Below are 13,596 nucleotides of genomic sequence, written 5' to 3' on the forward strand. Positions count from 1 at the left end.
AGCATGATGCTGGCTCAAAACAGCTGAGGATGCTTTTTTTTTTTGTTTCAAAATGGTGGGCTTGGGATAATTTGTGCCCTAAAATATAATTATTTACTCTATATTACTTTATTATATTTTATTGTTGTTGTAAACTGTATTCTTACATTTGATCACTAAAAGTACGTGCCATTCTTAATTTTTGACCAAAATTAATCATGCCACCAGATACAAGAGGAAGACAGAGAGGGTTTCAATTTACCTTGAGGAATTGGAAAGAGCCGTTAAAGAGGGGAAGACCATACGCCAGGTTGGAAAGGAGATAAATATCTGCAGGATGGCCATAAAAAAAAAAAACTGGGATAAGAAAAACATACGCTCAATTACCCTCCCGACCACTCACCAAGTGACAAATCTGGTTGTTATGCTCACTTGGGTTATGTGTCTTCAGAAGTTATTTTTCCCTTGCCAAAATCCACAGAAAGAGAGAACAGAATTGTTAAAAAAAAAAGAAAGTGGAAAAAAAGAACTGACACACCTGAGTAGATGGAGTTAGGGAAGGCTAACAAAGAAAGAAGATAAAAAAGCGGAACAGGAAAAGAAAAAGAATGAAAGAAAAGGCCTCTGAAACCTGCAGATCAAATTTTGTATTGAATTTGTCTTCCTGTTATATAGCATTATCGTTTTTTCGATTCAAATTTGCTTTTTTACTTCAGTACTTAATGGCACAATTTACCCCACTAAATTCTGACTAATGGCACAAGCACTGGGGGCAAACTGTGCCACAAAACCACTTTTTTTCTAAAGCTATATTTCTCAAACACTTTATTGAAGATGCAAAGTGATTCCTCCCAGGGATGCACAACATCCTTAACATATTTTAGTTGGAGAGTTTTCTGTAATCCCCTTGCGTAAAAGACACTTTAGGTAAAAGTTGTTACTACTTATCCCACTCTCCCCTATGTGGGGTACACAGAGAACAATAAAAATGTGCTTGGACGTATAACTATTATAATACATGATCAGAATCCATGTTTTTGATCCAGGATTGTTTTGGATTGTGGGAATCCCCATGTTCTTGAACTCCTTCCCGTGCTGCTTTCAGAGTCATCGGGAGGAATGCTGCAGAGGAGTTTGTACACTCATGACGTGTTGACACAATGACGCGGTTGGCCGGATTTTTTTATCTGTCGAAACATTACTTTGCGCAAATTTTAACATTGACGCACCGTGAATTGACGTGTTGTGGCACGGGCTGTACTTACCGATTACTCCTGGCGTTGTATCATTACTGAACAACACTTAAACGCAGCTCTCAGCTCTAGTTTTATTTTGGTGCTTTTTTTTTTGTCCTACGAGGGCGAGGGAACCCCTTTACCATCTTTAAAAAACAACAACAACAAAACAAAAACATAATATAGTCTTAACAGTCTCTGTTTTGTGGCATTGACGATGATTGTCATCCTGTTCAGCTGCTTAGTAACGTATGCAGGTAAGAGTTATTTCCCCCCTTCCTGTGTATTTATTCACATATGTTAGCATAGCTTAGCCGCGTCGTAAACGCTTGCTTGTTTTATGAACTTTTTGTGAGCACTGAATACCGGTGTAAGCATCCACACTATCTATGAAATACTTTGTGTGTGTTAAAACAGTAGTGGTGGCACTCGTGGTCATCAACCGTGTGTGATTTAAAGTTTAAAGTACACGCCCACCTTAGGGCAAAAAAGATGGTGTTTTCCAACCATTTATCCAGCCAAGGCATATACCGTGTTTTTAATCAGAAACAAACAATGTCAAAAAAATAATATACACTGAAATGATAATTGTCTTAATTTACTCTCATTTGCTCAAAAGCGTGTGAATGGCAACAGTATGTCTACGAATGTAAACTATATTTTATGTTAAAACTAACGAAAACTAAAATTATAGTATAGAGAAGAGACCAAGAAGATGGAGGAGTTTAAGTATTTAGGGTCAACAGTCCAGAGCAATGGAGAGTGTGGAAAATAAGTGAAGAAGCGTGTGCAGGCAGGCTGGAACAGGTGGAGAAAAGTGTCACGTGTGATAGAAGAGTTTCAGCTAAAATGAAAGGAAAGGTTTATAAAACTGTGGTGAGACTAGAACGAATGAAAACTAACTACAGTAGATTTAAAAACAAAATATAAACTAAAACCCTAAACTATTATAACCCCGTTGTGCACACCAGAAAGGGCTGCACATTCGCAATGATTTTATCACCTGCTGTACTTAGTAAAGCACAGATACCTGAAAATTTTACTTATGTACACAGTAATAAAGATAGCTTTGTTATTTCCCATCACTGCTGCCAAGATACGCAGAAGAGGAGTGAAAAGGTGTAGTTCTTCATTTTTACAATGCATATTTAACTATTATGTTTGATCACATTGTGCGTGTGTATTCTTCCAGCAAAGGCTGCGAGCACCTCCTGTCCAGTGGAAATGAGTCCTGCCCGTGTGGTGGTGCCTTTCGGCGGCTCCGTCTCGGCGGTATGCAAGTCTTTATCCGATCAAGCAAAGGGAATGGGCTGGGAGTCGCCATACGGAGGAACGGGACTGGTGAAGGGCGTGACCAACCTCACATTGCAAATAGATTCGTTGCAAAAGTGGCGTGTGGGTCCCATCTGCTTTGTCAATCTCAACGGTTCTCAGTGTACTAAGGTGTTACCCGTTACCGTCTACAGTAAGTTTTATGTGGACGTGATGATCCTTCACCAGATCGACGTCAACGTCCCTGTGTGCCTCACTTTGTTACTTCTGCTTGCAGAAATGGCGGACAATGTGACCATATCGTTGGAAGATCATGTTGGCCCCTTCAAGGAGTGGGACATCTTTATAATGCTGTGTGATGTCATTCAGGTTGCGCCAATACAAAATGTCTCTTTGGAATTGCTCTATCGCAATGAGCGCATGGACAAAGTGTGGTTCCACAATCAAGACGATATTGCCGCTGATGAGCCAGTTTCCAGATCGCTTCGCCTCGCATTGTTAGCCAAGAGAGAGTATAACGGAGAGCATTTCCGCTGTGTGGCAAGGACGGACTTTGGTCCATTGGGGCCAAATCTTCCAGAGATATCGTCGGAGCCACTCGAGCTGATTGTGCATTGTAAGTCTACAGCTAGTGAGGAAGGATAGTAACTAGAAAAGGAAAGGACAGGACAAGAGCAATGTCCCATGCAGTGCTACACCCTGTGAGAAGGGATGTGGCGAATAATGGACAGGATGAGAGCATTTAGGACAAGAGTAAACAGGACAGGACAGCAGGACAGGATTTGAGGGCTAGGCAGTCACTACACCCTGTGTAAAAAGGATGCAGCAAGTAGCAAATAGGACAGAACAAGGCATAGCTGGAGCATAGAATAAAAAAAGAAAAGTAGCCATTAGTACAAGACAGGAGCATATAGGACAGGACAGAACAGGACACACACATCTAAGATGTGGCAAGTAGCAAACAGGACAGGATTAGACAGGACGGAAGCACATCGGATGTGGAAACTAGTAAATAGGACAGGGCAGAAGCACAAAGGACAAGAGCAAATGGGTCAGGACAGGAGCAGTCAGTCAGGCAGTGGTACGCCGTGTGAGGAAGGGATGCAACCGGTTGCAACGAGAACAGGACGAGACAGATGGGCGAAGTGTGCAGGATGCAAGGAGCTAGCAAATAGGAATAGACAGGACAGGAGAAAATTGAATGGGTAAAGTAGCAAATAGGACAGTCACAGGACTTGAGCAAATTGTACAAGACGAGACAGGATTTTAGCAGTGAGCCAGGCAGTGCTATACACTGTAAGGAGAGGACAAGATAGGAGCTAATCAGGGCTAACGTGTGCTGGGAATGGATATCGTCTGTAACTGTAAATGTAATCTTGTGTCAACAGACCCGCCGACCTTCATCCAACCAAAGGATGAGGCAGTGACACTTCCCGTTGGCAGCCGAATGAGTTTAAATTGCAGCGCCTCAGGGAACCCAGCGCCGGAATACAGCTGGAAGATTCCTTACACATCCCAAGTGCCTAATGGAACGCAAGCTATTTTCGACTCTTCTTTCAAGCATCCAGGCACTTATGAGTGCACCGCCGTTAATTCTGAGGGGACCACCACCAAACGTTTCACAGTCACCAAAGCTGCAAGTAAGCTCTTCAGCATCTTCACTCGGGCCTGACCGATTTTTTAAATATTAGACTTTAATGCTTTTCATTAGGTATGGGCAGGAAGTGAAAAAGTTGCATGGCATTTGACATTGGCTCCTGTTTCTGTACACGCAACTGTAACTCTGTAAAAGGGGACATGTTTTTTTGACATGCAACGAGGCCTTTAGAAAGGTGCTTGCAGTCATCACTTCATGGCAAAAGAAATAATGGAGTAGAAGAAATGTGATTGAACGTCAAATGACATCATGCAAAAATTTTCTTTTGAAAAGTAAGCAAATGAAAAGCAAATAAAATGTTTTTTGCGCATAATCCATGTTATTGTTGTTGTAAGCAGTAGCGGTGGGAATCTTTTAATTTCTCCCGATTTGATTCAGATTTTTGGGTCTGTGATCCGATTCAGAAGCGATTTTCGATTAAGAACGATTTTTGATTCAATCTATACATGTGCAAGGAATTGTAATGATCTACTCCAGTCTGATTCGCTAATGCTAATTAGCACGCTAGTCGCGGCACATTTATAAAAGAACGACTCCACTCTGCAAAAAAACAACTTTTATTGTAGTAACTTGATCATGACTTTTTCCTTCTACTCTAATGTGGCTGCAACTTAACAGTGTGGAACCACACTGCTCCTTAGTGGCCAAATCGGGTACAACATGAACAGCGCTCCAATTAAAGGCACACACAAAGAAAGGCAAGACAGTATAAAATAATTTAAATAAAATCGATTTTGGGACATTTAAAATCGATTCTGAATCGTACTAAATGAGAATCGATTTTTGGGGCACACCCCTAGTAAGCAGTAAGGGACAAAAACAGGCGATTCGGGCAATTAATCGGTTATCAATTCCCCCCCAGAATCGGCCTTTCATTCCATATCGGTCGGGCCCTAATAGTCACCTTCCAGTCTGGCTCAATGTTGTGTAACTTTCACCTGGTTATTGCTGTTTTCCCTCCCTCATCAGGTAGTCGCTCCGGGACCACTGCTGGGATTGCAATTGCTGTGTTTTTTATCATCATGCTCGTTGTGGCATGCGGGGTGTGTCTCAGACAGAAAATTTATGGGACCACACCGTCGCAAAGTGAGAATTCTTGACAAGACAATAACAAAAACTCCCGTCTCCCGCAGGGACTCGAACAACCTTGGCGGCAGTTCTCGGAGTGTTTGTGGCCCTGGCAGTCGTGCTCGGCATTCTGGGGCTTTTTTTTGTCACTCCCCAAGGGACATTTTCTTGCAACAAGGGCAGCTATCTTCCTGGACGCGCTACGTCAGGTCCTGTATGAGCCTTGTTAGATTTTTTTTTTCCCATACATTTCTCCAACTACAATTTCACAATGAAAGTGTGTCTCTGCATGTGCTGTTGTTTCACCACTTGCTTGACTGAGTTGTGTAGGTACTGTATGTGTCTGTACTTAGATACAAATGCCTATTTTTAGCTAATTTGCATAAGAGTTGTAAACTTGCTGCTAAGAGAGCAAGTCAAGTCCATTGTTCGCTACTTAACAACGATTTATGGATTCCAAATTGCACGTCCACATTTTAAGGTGCAGCTGTACACAGTATAGCTGCTGGTTTTGCAGTATGTGCGCCGTAATTGTTTGTATTTTGCGTGGTGTATTTTCTATTTGTGTTTGCTCTTTTTATATGCCTGTGAAGCTATTTTAATCACTGGATGATTTGCATATGTTCTCGTCCCCTTCCGTGAAACTGGATTTATTTTTGCACTGCAAGCCAGTGACGTGCGGTGAGGATCAGGACTTGTGAAGCACTGACTCCTCTGGAGTCGGATATAAAAATATGAAGCCAAATGCTTCGATCAATTTCACACTCTTCAAAAATGTGATAGCATGCAAGGAAAACAAAATAATATGTATGTACTTCCATCCATCCATTTTCTGTACCGCTTGTCCTCACAAGGGTCGCGTACAACTATGTATGTACTGATCTCACTTTTTTTTTGTATTTATTAAAAAGCATTTGGTCTTTTTCCTTTATGTTTAATATGCTATGAAAGCCCCAATTACAAAATGTCTGGTATCATAACTGCATGTCTGATGTTTCTAACAAACCGATCCGTGAACATCAACATGCGCGGTTCATTTGTGATGGAAACACTTACTGTATATTTGGGAGATATAAAGGCAAACAAGCAAGGTGTCTTGTGTGAGAGCTCCCTCAAATTATTGGTACAATCTGGATATTTCATACACTGTCCCCTTTATGTCACTTACAATAAAAATATAATTTTATCAATCCCTGCAATACTTAAAAAATGGCATATGCTATAGTATTGCTCTAAATGTCATTGTCTTCAAAAGTTGAGTTTTTAGTTTTTATTTTAGTTTTTTTACCGTACTTTTTTCACACAACAATAGCTTCACTTTATTTTAAAGTAATGATGTTAATGTTAAATATTACTCAGATCAGATTATTTAACTCTGCAGTACCCAAAAAGTCCACTAGGGTACAGTAGTGCACTGAATGCTTCCTGTTTGCCTCTGTCTCCATTGCGTGTTTGTTTGGTGTCTTAAAAGGGTGAGTAGTTTTACCTTATTTGAGTGTTATCATTCAGTGAATATATATTTATATATATTGCACGTGTGTTACAGCTAACAATGTTAAATGTTATTGTGTGTGTGGAATATAAGATAAGCAGCAAAATCCTAGCCTGGCAAATTTGGGCTTCACTCGAGGGAGTTCTCCACAATATCGGTCTGGGACTGCTCCGCGTTGATATGCTCGGGAAAGGCGGGGCATGCCGTACAACACTTTGAGCTGATTGGACGAAGTAGAATCGTGACCAATCATGGCAAAGGATGAAAATGTCGTCACCGACATGCGACTGTTGTGACTAGCTGATATCATGGAGTTGAGTTTATGTTGTCGGTTTTGCAATGTTGATATGCGGATACAAGAGACTAATTCAGCGAGAACAGAATTAATTGCAGCATCCACACATTTGTCCACCGGGGTCGCCATGTTTGGTTTGTTTCTTCCCACTTTCAGCGCTTCTTGTGTTCGTCACAGCTGCATATCCCGCCCCCAAATACAATGTCGCTCTGTGATTGGTCCGAACCACAAGTGGTTCATATCGGTGGAAATCTCTGGGGCAGCCCTTTTGACTCTTTCTGTTGACTGAGAATAACATCACAGTTGCTCAGGGCTCAGGAAACAACCAATCACAGTCACGGCTCCCCTGTTTGTTTGTTTTAAGCTTAGCCGTGTTTAGTCGTTACCTGAGCCCTGGGCAACTGTGATGTCATTTTCAGTCGACAGCAAGTGGCAAAATGGCCGTCCCATGCGATGGATAAAAGTGGTGGATCGTGCTGCTTAATTCATATTCCACACATGCAACATTGTTCAGAATACTCTGTTTAGAGTAGTAGGGGGCACATACAACATATTATTGTAAAGAACATTTTGGGGTAGACTTCCCCTTTAAGTAGAATACAGATTTGACTTGCTAGTTTTTAACTGTATGCGTGCCAGACTTTACTTTGCTTCTTCGGCCCCCTCTTGGCCGGCTGCTGTTCTCATTCACCCACACATTGTGAGGCTGCCATACTAATTAAGTGGATGGTAAAGTCTGCTCATTTGCCTCGTTCTTTACATTCCGCTCCCGTCCACAACAGCCTGGCGAGGTTTATCCTGCTCATTTTAAATGAAGAAAATTGGTTTTGAGTTGCAAGCGTGGTCACGGGACAAATCAAACGTGTATCTCAAGGCACCACTGTATAAAACCAGTCTTTAATAGATTAGTCAAAACATTTCAAATTGGCCCTTGAATACTTCCTTTTTTTTTGTATGTGGCCCTCACAGAAGAAAAAGTTTGTCGGGTAGTACACTACTTTAAGAAATCTGTGTTTTGTTTTGTTTTTAATATAACTGTACTATATGCTTCCTTTGTTTTCAGAGCTCAAAAGTTCCATTTTGCATTAATGAAGTGATACCAACCTCATTTCATTGCATTTTTTTCTTGTTCTGTTGTGTTTTGCAGCTGCGCACACTGTAAATACAACACAGAGCATCCAATGGCGCTGCAGTCGTGCAGCATTCTGATCACAGTGTGAGCCTGGGAAACAACGGCAACACTCCCGCCGGCTGGCCTGGCAGGCCATGAACGCACATATAAGTGAAAATAACCATATTCAATTCAAGATTTGACTGCCTAGCATTTTGTAACTGCATTAACTTCATGTCTAAAATTTGACAAGGCAGTGGGGATCTCCTTGCACCTGTCAAATCACCATTCTTCCCTTCTCTCCCCCCACTACACACACACACACACACACACACACACGCACACACACACACACACACACACACACACACACACACACACACTGAAGTCGGCTGGGATGAAGGGGGCCCTTGTGTCCAACAAGTATTGTTCCCTGCAGAGTTTGCCAAGCTTGTGTAACTTGGGTTTTTTCTTATCCAGGGCTCCTTCGCCATCAAGTGAACATGGCCAATGTGGTGCCTCTGCAGTGGATTGTGGCACTGTGCATGTTTTGCTCAGGTAGGAGGCTGTTTTATCCTTTTATACAGCTTCGGGGTTTAGTGGCACGGTAGTCGGTAATGATTGTTGATGTCAACTGATGTGTTACGTAAGGTTATGTGCATTCTTCATCTGCATCTTTGCAGCCTTAAATAGGTCATTGAGGTGATTGCTCTTCACTTTGTAGCATAAATTGTCTACACAAAATCCCCCTCTAGCTTAATGTGTTTTTTTTGGGGGCATGTTGTGAAATTCCTCTGGACCTTGTGTACTCGTGTTTTTTACCCTATTGGCACATTTTGCTGTAACTCGTGACCCCTTTAAATCACTTAATGTGGAAACAGCACTCTCAAGTGGTGTATTTGTTAGAACAAGTTACAAACACAGTGGTACCTTGATTTACAAGTGGCTGATCTTACAAGTTTTTCAAGCTGCAAACAGCAAAACAACTTAAAAAGAACAAAAACACAAAACAAAATGAATACACTCTTAAGGAGCATTGAGGGGAGATTAAAAAAAAGCCACACACTGATTCACTTTCAGACATTTATTGAACACGACAAATAGTGAAACACACCAACACAAAACAAAAACACTTGCAAGGAGAATGGATCAGATCTTCTGATGTCACTCACTAGGCCCCGTCCTTTTTAAAAGCACATGCACATAAACAGGCTCCTGTGTGTGTTACTTTTGGCTTAGCTACACTTCACAACAATCTATTTTATTGTGCTTTTATGTCTATATTTTACAAGAGCGCTATTTTTTAATTCAAAACATGTAACAAAAAGCTCACGATCCCCCTGAGCTATTTGGATTTGTGTTGACTGCTTTTTGTATCAGTTTCAGGTGACGGCTGCTCCCTCATCCTCAAGCCCGCCAGGGTGGTGGTAGGTTTCGGGGAGCCGGTGTCGGTGATTTGCGAGGCCATCCGGCCGGTGCGCGTGCTGGGCTGGGAGTCGGCCATCAGCGCCGCGCACACGCAGCAAGGTCCGAGCGTCCAATGGAAGGTGGACAGCCTCATCGACTGGATCGAGGAGCCCATCTGCTATGGGGTGTTCTTCACCACGCCGCGCCAGTGCGAGGAGAAGCTCAACCTCGTCCTCTTCAGTGAGATCAACACTTGACATCATTTAGATCAGCCCTGTGCACATGACTATAGTTCGCTCTATTTTCTTTGGTATTATTTTGGCGTCTTTGCCATCTTTTTTTGTTTTTACAGTATTACTTTTTAAATATTCATTTTTGTTTGCAATTGATTATTTATGTTCATTTTATAAAAAAAAATGTATTTGTTATTTTTTGATATATTTTTTACAATTTTGTTTTGGTCCTATACTATATTTGTTTAAAAAAAATTTTTTTTTTGATCATTTCATTTCTTGTTTAACCAATTTTTTTCCTTCTTTCTTTCTTTTAAATTATTTTAAGAATTTACACTTTTTTGTTTTATAATTATGCCTATTTATTTATTAGTTTGTTTATTTGTTCTTATTATTCTAATGTATTATTGTAAATATAGAGTAATTCAGTATATTTTTAATTTGTTTAAGTTCTGTTTGTTTTTTGTGGTGTTTTATTTTATTATTATTATGTTACAATTTATTTGTTCAAAAGTTTTCTTATTTTTACCATATTTTTACCATGTATTTTCATTTTTTTTGTTTTTCATTTTAATGTCATATTCTAGTAGTTAGTTTTTACAATTAAAATTAGTATTATTTTTTATCTCTATAATTCATTTTCTATAGATTTTTTTTAAATTATTGTTTAATTCTGTTTTCATCTTGTGTTACAATGGGTTATTTTTCTTCTTTTTTTTTTTTTTATTGTTTTAATTTGTCATATTCTCATCATTTGCATTTTTCCTTGGTTTATTAGCTTTTAGTTTAATGTACAGTATATATTTTAGTGTTTATTGTTATATTTATTTGTATTACATTTATTGTGGTTATTGTTTATTTGTTTTTAACTTACACATTTGTAGTTAAGCATTTCTTAAATGTGTGTTTTTTTTCTCTCACAGAAAGCCCAGACAGCGTCACTATCACAGTGGCGAATCATACCGGACCAATGGTGGCAGGAAAGGAGTACCAGCTGCTGTGTGAGGTCCAAAACGTCGCTCCCGTTCAGTACCTCAACTTGAAGTGGTACAGGGGGCACAACGAGGTGTACAACCGCTCCTTTACTGACCTGACTTCTCCCTCGCCGGTGCAAGTCTCCTCCATCCTTGTCATCACGCCCTCCGAGGCCGACAACGGTGCTCTGTACAGCTGCGTGGCCGAGCTGGAACTCGGACCGGAGGGACCGCAACCGCCCCCAACTGTTACCTCTGAGTCGCTGAGAGCATCTGTGTACTGTGAGTTGAAATCCTCTAAAATAGCAGCGGGGGGTTCTTCTGGCCTGGCATCTAATTCTCATCAGTATTACCCCCCCCCCCCCCCATATAAGACAGTTAAAAAGTGTTTTAATAACATATCAGTGAAAATAATCCAATGATAAACTATTTTCACACAATCTGTACGCGCTATTTCTTGCTTTGATTAAATGAGTCTGTTTTAAGGGGGCGGTTCTGTGTCCAGCAATTGAACCAGCCAGCCCTCATCTTGCCTCATTAACTGCTGTGCCGATTCGTGTTACCAGCACTAACTAACAATATCACACTCTTCGCTAAAGCCAATCTGTGAACCGCTAAAAAACATCATTGCAGCTCTGCTTACCCTCATGGGCCATGTGAGGGTTTCTGCATGACAGTGTCACTGCATGTTGTGTTTCAGACTTTGTCGTCCAGGAACCAGGAACTAGCTGTTGCTTAAAATTAATGTTGATCTTCACCCAGCCAGGCTAGTCATGGGTGAAGAAACTCAGAAGATGGTTATCGTATAAAATAAGTGCAGATTAATTAATTTATTTTAAATTCCCTTTGTTATGTTTTGTTTTTAATTGTACGGTGTGTTCATAATTATATTCATCTAATTTATTTTCGTCTAAACATTACGTTAAATAAAAAAAATTATCTTTCATTGCTTTTACAATTGTTTTGACTCAAATCACTACCAGATGTTTTCAAAGCAGATTTCCCTACATTTCCAGTCATTTTAGAGCATTTTGGCTAATCTGTCAAGACCCAAAGCAAAGTATGTTCTATGACAATAACACAGAACCTACCAAAAGAAAAAATATTTCAGCCCAAAAAATATTAATTACTAGCTTTTTCTGTTCTTCAGTAATCAGTCGTAGAGCATGGGTTGGTTTGACCAAAAACATTGGTTTCTGATATTTAAAAAAAAAAAAGGGGGGGTAGAAACATGTCAAACAGAAGAGTGAATTTAATACTTGTAGTTGACGAACATAAATATCCATGGCCGTAATTTAGTTAAAGTGCAGAACAGATCCCTCATGGACACATTTTCAGAAATAGGCAGATAGCTAAACATTCACTTGGATTTTTTTTTTTTTTAATTTAACATTCATTAAATTTTCCATAATATGGACCCGCCTCCTGTCAAACATTTGATGCATATTATCCCCCCATTGTAGTTCCTCCGACGTTCCAAAGTGCCGAGGCAGAAAGCGTGGAGGTGCCAGAAGGTGGTGAAACAACATTAAACTGCACCGCTGCAGGGAACCCGGCACCTGTCTACAGTTGGCAACCCGAGCTGGAGCAAAAAAAGGAGAACGACCAAGAAGCCGTGCTTACCTCCTCCTCGCTGCTGCCCGGAACCTACACCTGCACCGCCTCCAATGCGCTAGGGAAAAAGAGCAAGCAGTTCACTGTCAAAGCCAAGAGCAAAGGTAGACAGAAGGTGTGAACCAACCACCAGACATTTTTAGAACGCATTCAGTATTTATGCTAGATTTGTCCTGAATATTTTTTAATATAGATAGATGTCTAGTACAGTATAGTTAGCATATTTCATCAAATAGTTCCTGATGTCCTTAGCCATGATATGTTCCATTACCACAACAGTCTGCACAGTTGCATCTATAAATCAGAAATTCAACATGTGGATTTATCCATCCATCCATTTTCTACTGCCAGGAAAAAAAAGTGCTAAATGTTTACCTTCAATGGTCAAATGGCTTGTCACTGGGGCAGTCCACCGATTGGCACAAATTAGGATCCTTACAATTTGTACAATTTCTGGAAAATAAAAAAATATTGTCATTTTAATCATTTTGAATGAATAAACAAATGTGTCAGTCTTTGGAGAAAACACATGACAACACATTTTATTTAAAAATAAAATAGAAGCAAAGATGATATGCTTTCTTTGCAGAATTTTACAACCATTCACTGTACAGTGTGTATAATTTAATACATAAATTGGTTGAATGTCATGTAAATAAATTAAGTTCAATAAAACAGTAAAACGAAAAGTGTTATGACGATGTCTCTCGAATAACTTGCTACACTGCCATACCATCAATAGTCAACCGATGTCGCTGTGACACTTCTAAGAAACTCAATTGGCTCGCTGTGCGTCACGTGATCAAAACATTACAGGCGAATGCGGAAGACGTTTCCTCTCAGCAATGCCAGCAAAAGACCCTTGCAAAAAGCACGCTTGTGCCATCCAGGCATGTTTACAAGGTATATCGCGATCGAAATGCGTCTTATAAACGACATGTTTCCAAACGACGTGTGCACAATGCTAACTTGGTTCTATTCGGGCAGCTAACAAGTATGTGGAGAGCTTGTGCACGGATGTGATCGATGACATGCGGCGGTGCTGCCGGATACATGGCGCAAACTCCCTCTGCTGCTCCGGTTTTAAAGACCCCGAACACACGGAGAGGAAACCCAGCACGTAGCCTCCACCTTGATGTCTTGTTTATGTGGACCAACGGCTGGAAGCATGATTGGTTGGATTATGGTTTATTCAATAAAATATTGATATATTAGATAATTGTTTACAATGTGATTTATTCATATTATGAGATTAATCG

General features: G+C 40.3%; 2 protein-coding genes across 2 annotated transcripts; both read left to right on the forward strand.

The window, feature by feature from the left end:
• The first annotated feature begins 1,117 nt into the window (after window positions 1-1,117).
• On the forward strand, window positions 1,118-13,029 carry LOC147182346 (vascular cell adhesion protein 1-like). The gene is made up of 10 exons (XM_086081322.1): window positions 1,118-1,471; window positions 2,407-2,679; window positions 2,764-3,102; window positions 3,875-4,126; window positions 5,277-5,425; window positions 8,214-8,280; window positions 8,590-8,667; window positions 9,490-9,756; window positions 10,673-11,005; window positions 12,187-13,029. The coding sequence occupies exons 1-10, from the start codon at window positions 1,432-1,434 to the stop codon at window positions 12,456-12,458; spliced, it is 2,070 nt and encodes a 689-aa protein (XP_085937448.1). The 5' UTR covers window positions 1,118-1,431; the 3' UTR covers window positions 12,459-13,029.
• A 93-nt stretch (window positions 13,030-13,122) lies between these two features.
• cmc4 (C-x(9)-C motif containing 4 homolog (S. cerevisiae)) lies at window positions 13,123-13,556 on the forward strand. The gene is made up of 2 exons (XM_086071200.1): window positions 13,123-13,240; window positions 13,325-13,556. Exons 1-2 carry the CDS (start codon window positions 13,183-13,185, stop codon window positions 13,459-13,461), a joined length of 195 nt encoding a protein of 64 aa, XP_085927326.1. The 5' UTR covers window positions 13,123-13,182; the 3' UTR covers window positions 13,462-13,556.
• Window positions 13,557-13,596: the final 40 nt, after the last annotated feature.

The sequence above is a fragment of the Leptonotus elevatus genome, chromosome 1, assembly GCF_054856555.1.
Source record: "Leptonotus elevatus isolate MCC_2025b chromosome 1, RoL_Lele_1.0, whole genome shotgun sequence".
Lineage (NCBI taxonomy): Eukaryota > Metazoa > Chordata > Actinopteri > Syngnathiformes > Syngnathidae > Leptonotus > Leptonotus elevatus.

What these genes read in the sequence shown, in the direction of transcription:
- cmc4 (XM_086071200.1), top strand. Translation starts at nt 13,183, where the DNA reads ATGCCAGCAAAAGACCCTTGCAAAAAGCACGCTTGTGCCATCCAGGCA. An exon ending in CATCCAGGCATGTTTACAAG is followed by an intron (nt 13,241 to 13,324) that starts GTATATCGCGAT and finishes CTATTCGGGCAG; the next exon opens with CTAACAAGTATGTGGAGAGC.
- LOC147182346 (XM_086081322.1), top strand. Translation starts at nt 1,432, where the DNA reads ATGATTGTCATCCTGTTCAGCTGCTTAGTAACGTATGCAG. An exon ending in GGCCATGAACGCACATATAA is followed by an intron (nt 8,281 to 8,589) that starts GTGAAAATAACC and finishes TTTCTTATCCAG; the next exon opens with GGCTCCTTCGCCATCAAGTG. An exon ending in GCTCAACCTCGTCCTCTTCA is followed by an intron (nt 9,757 to 10,672) that starts GTGAGATCAACA and finishes TTTCTCTCACAG; the next exon opens with AAAGCCCAGACAGCGTCACT.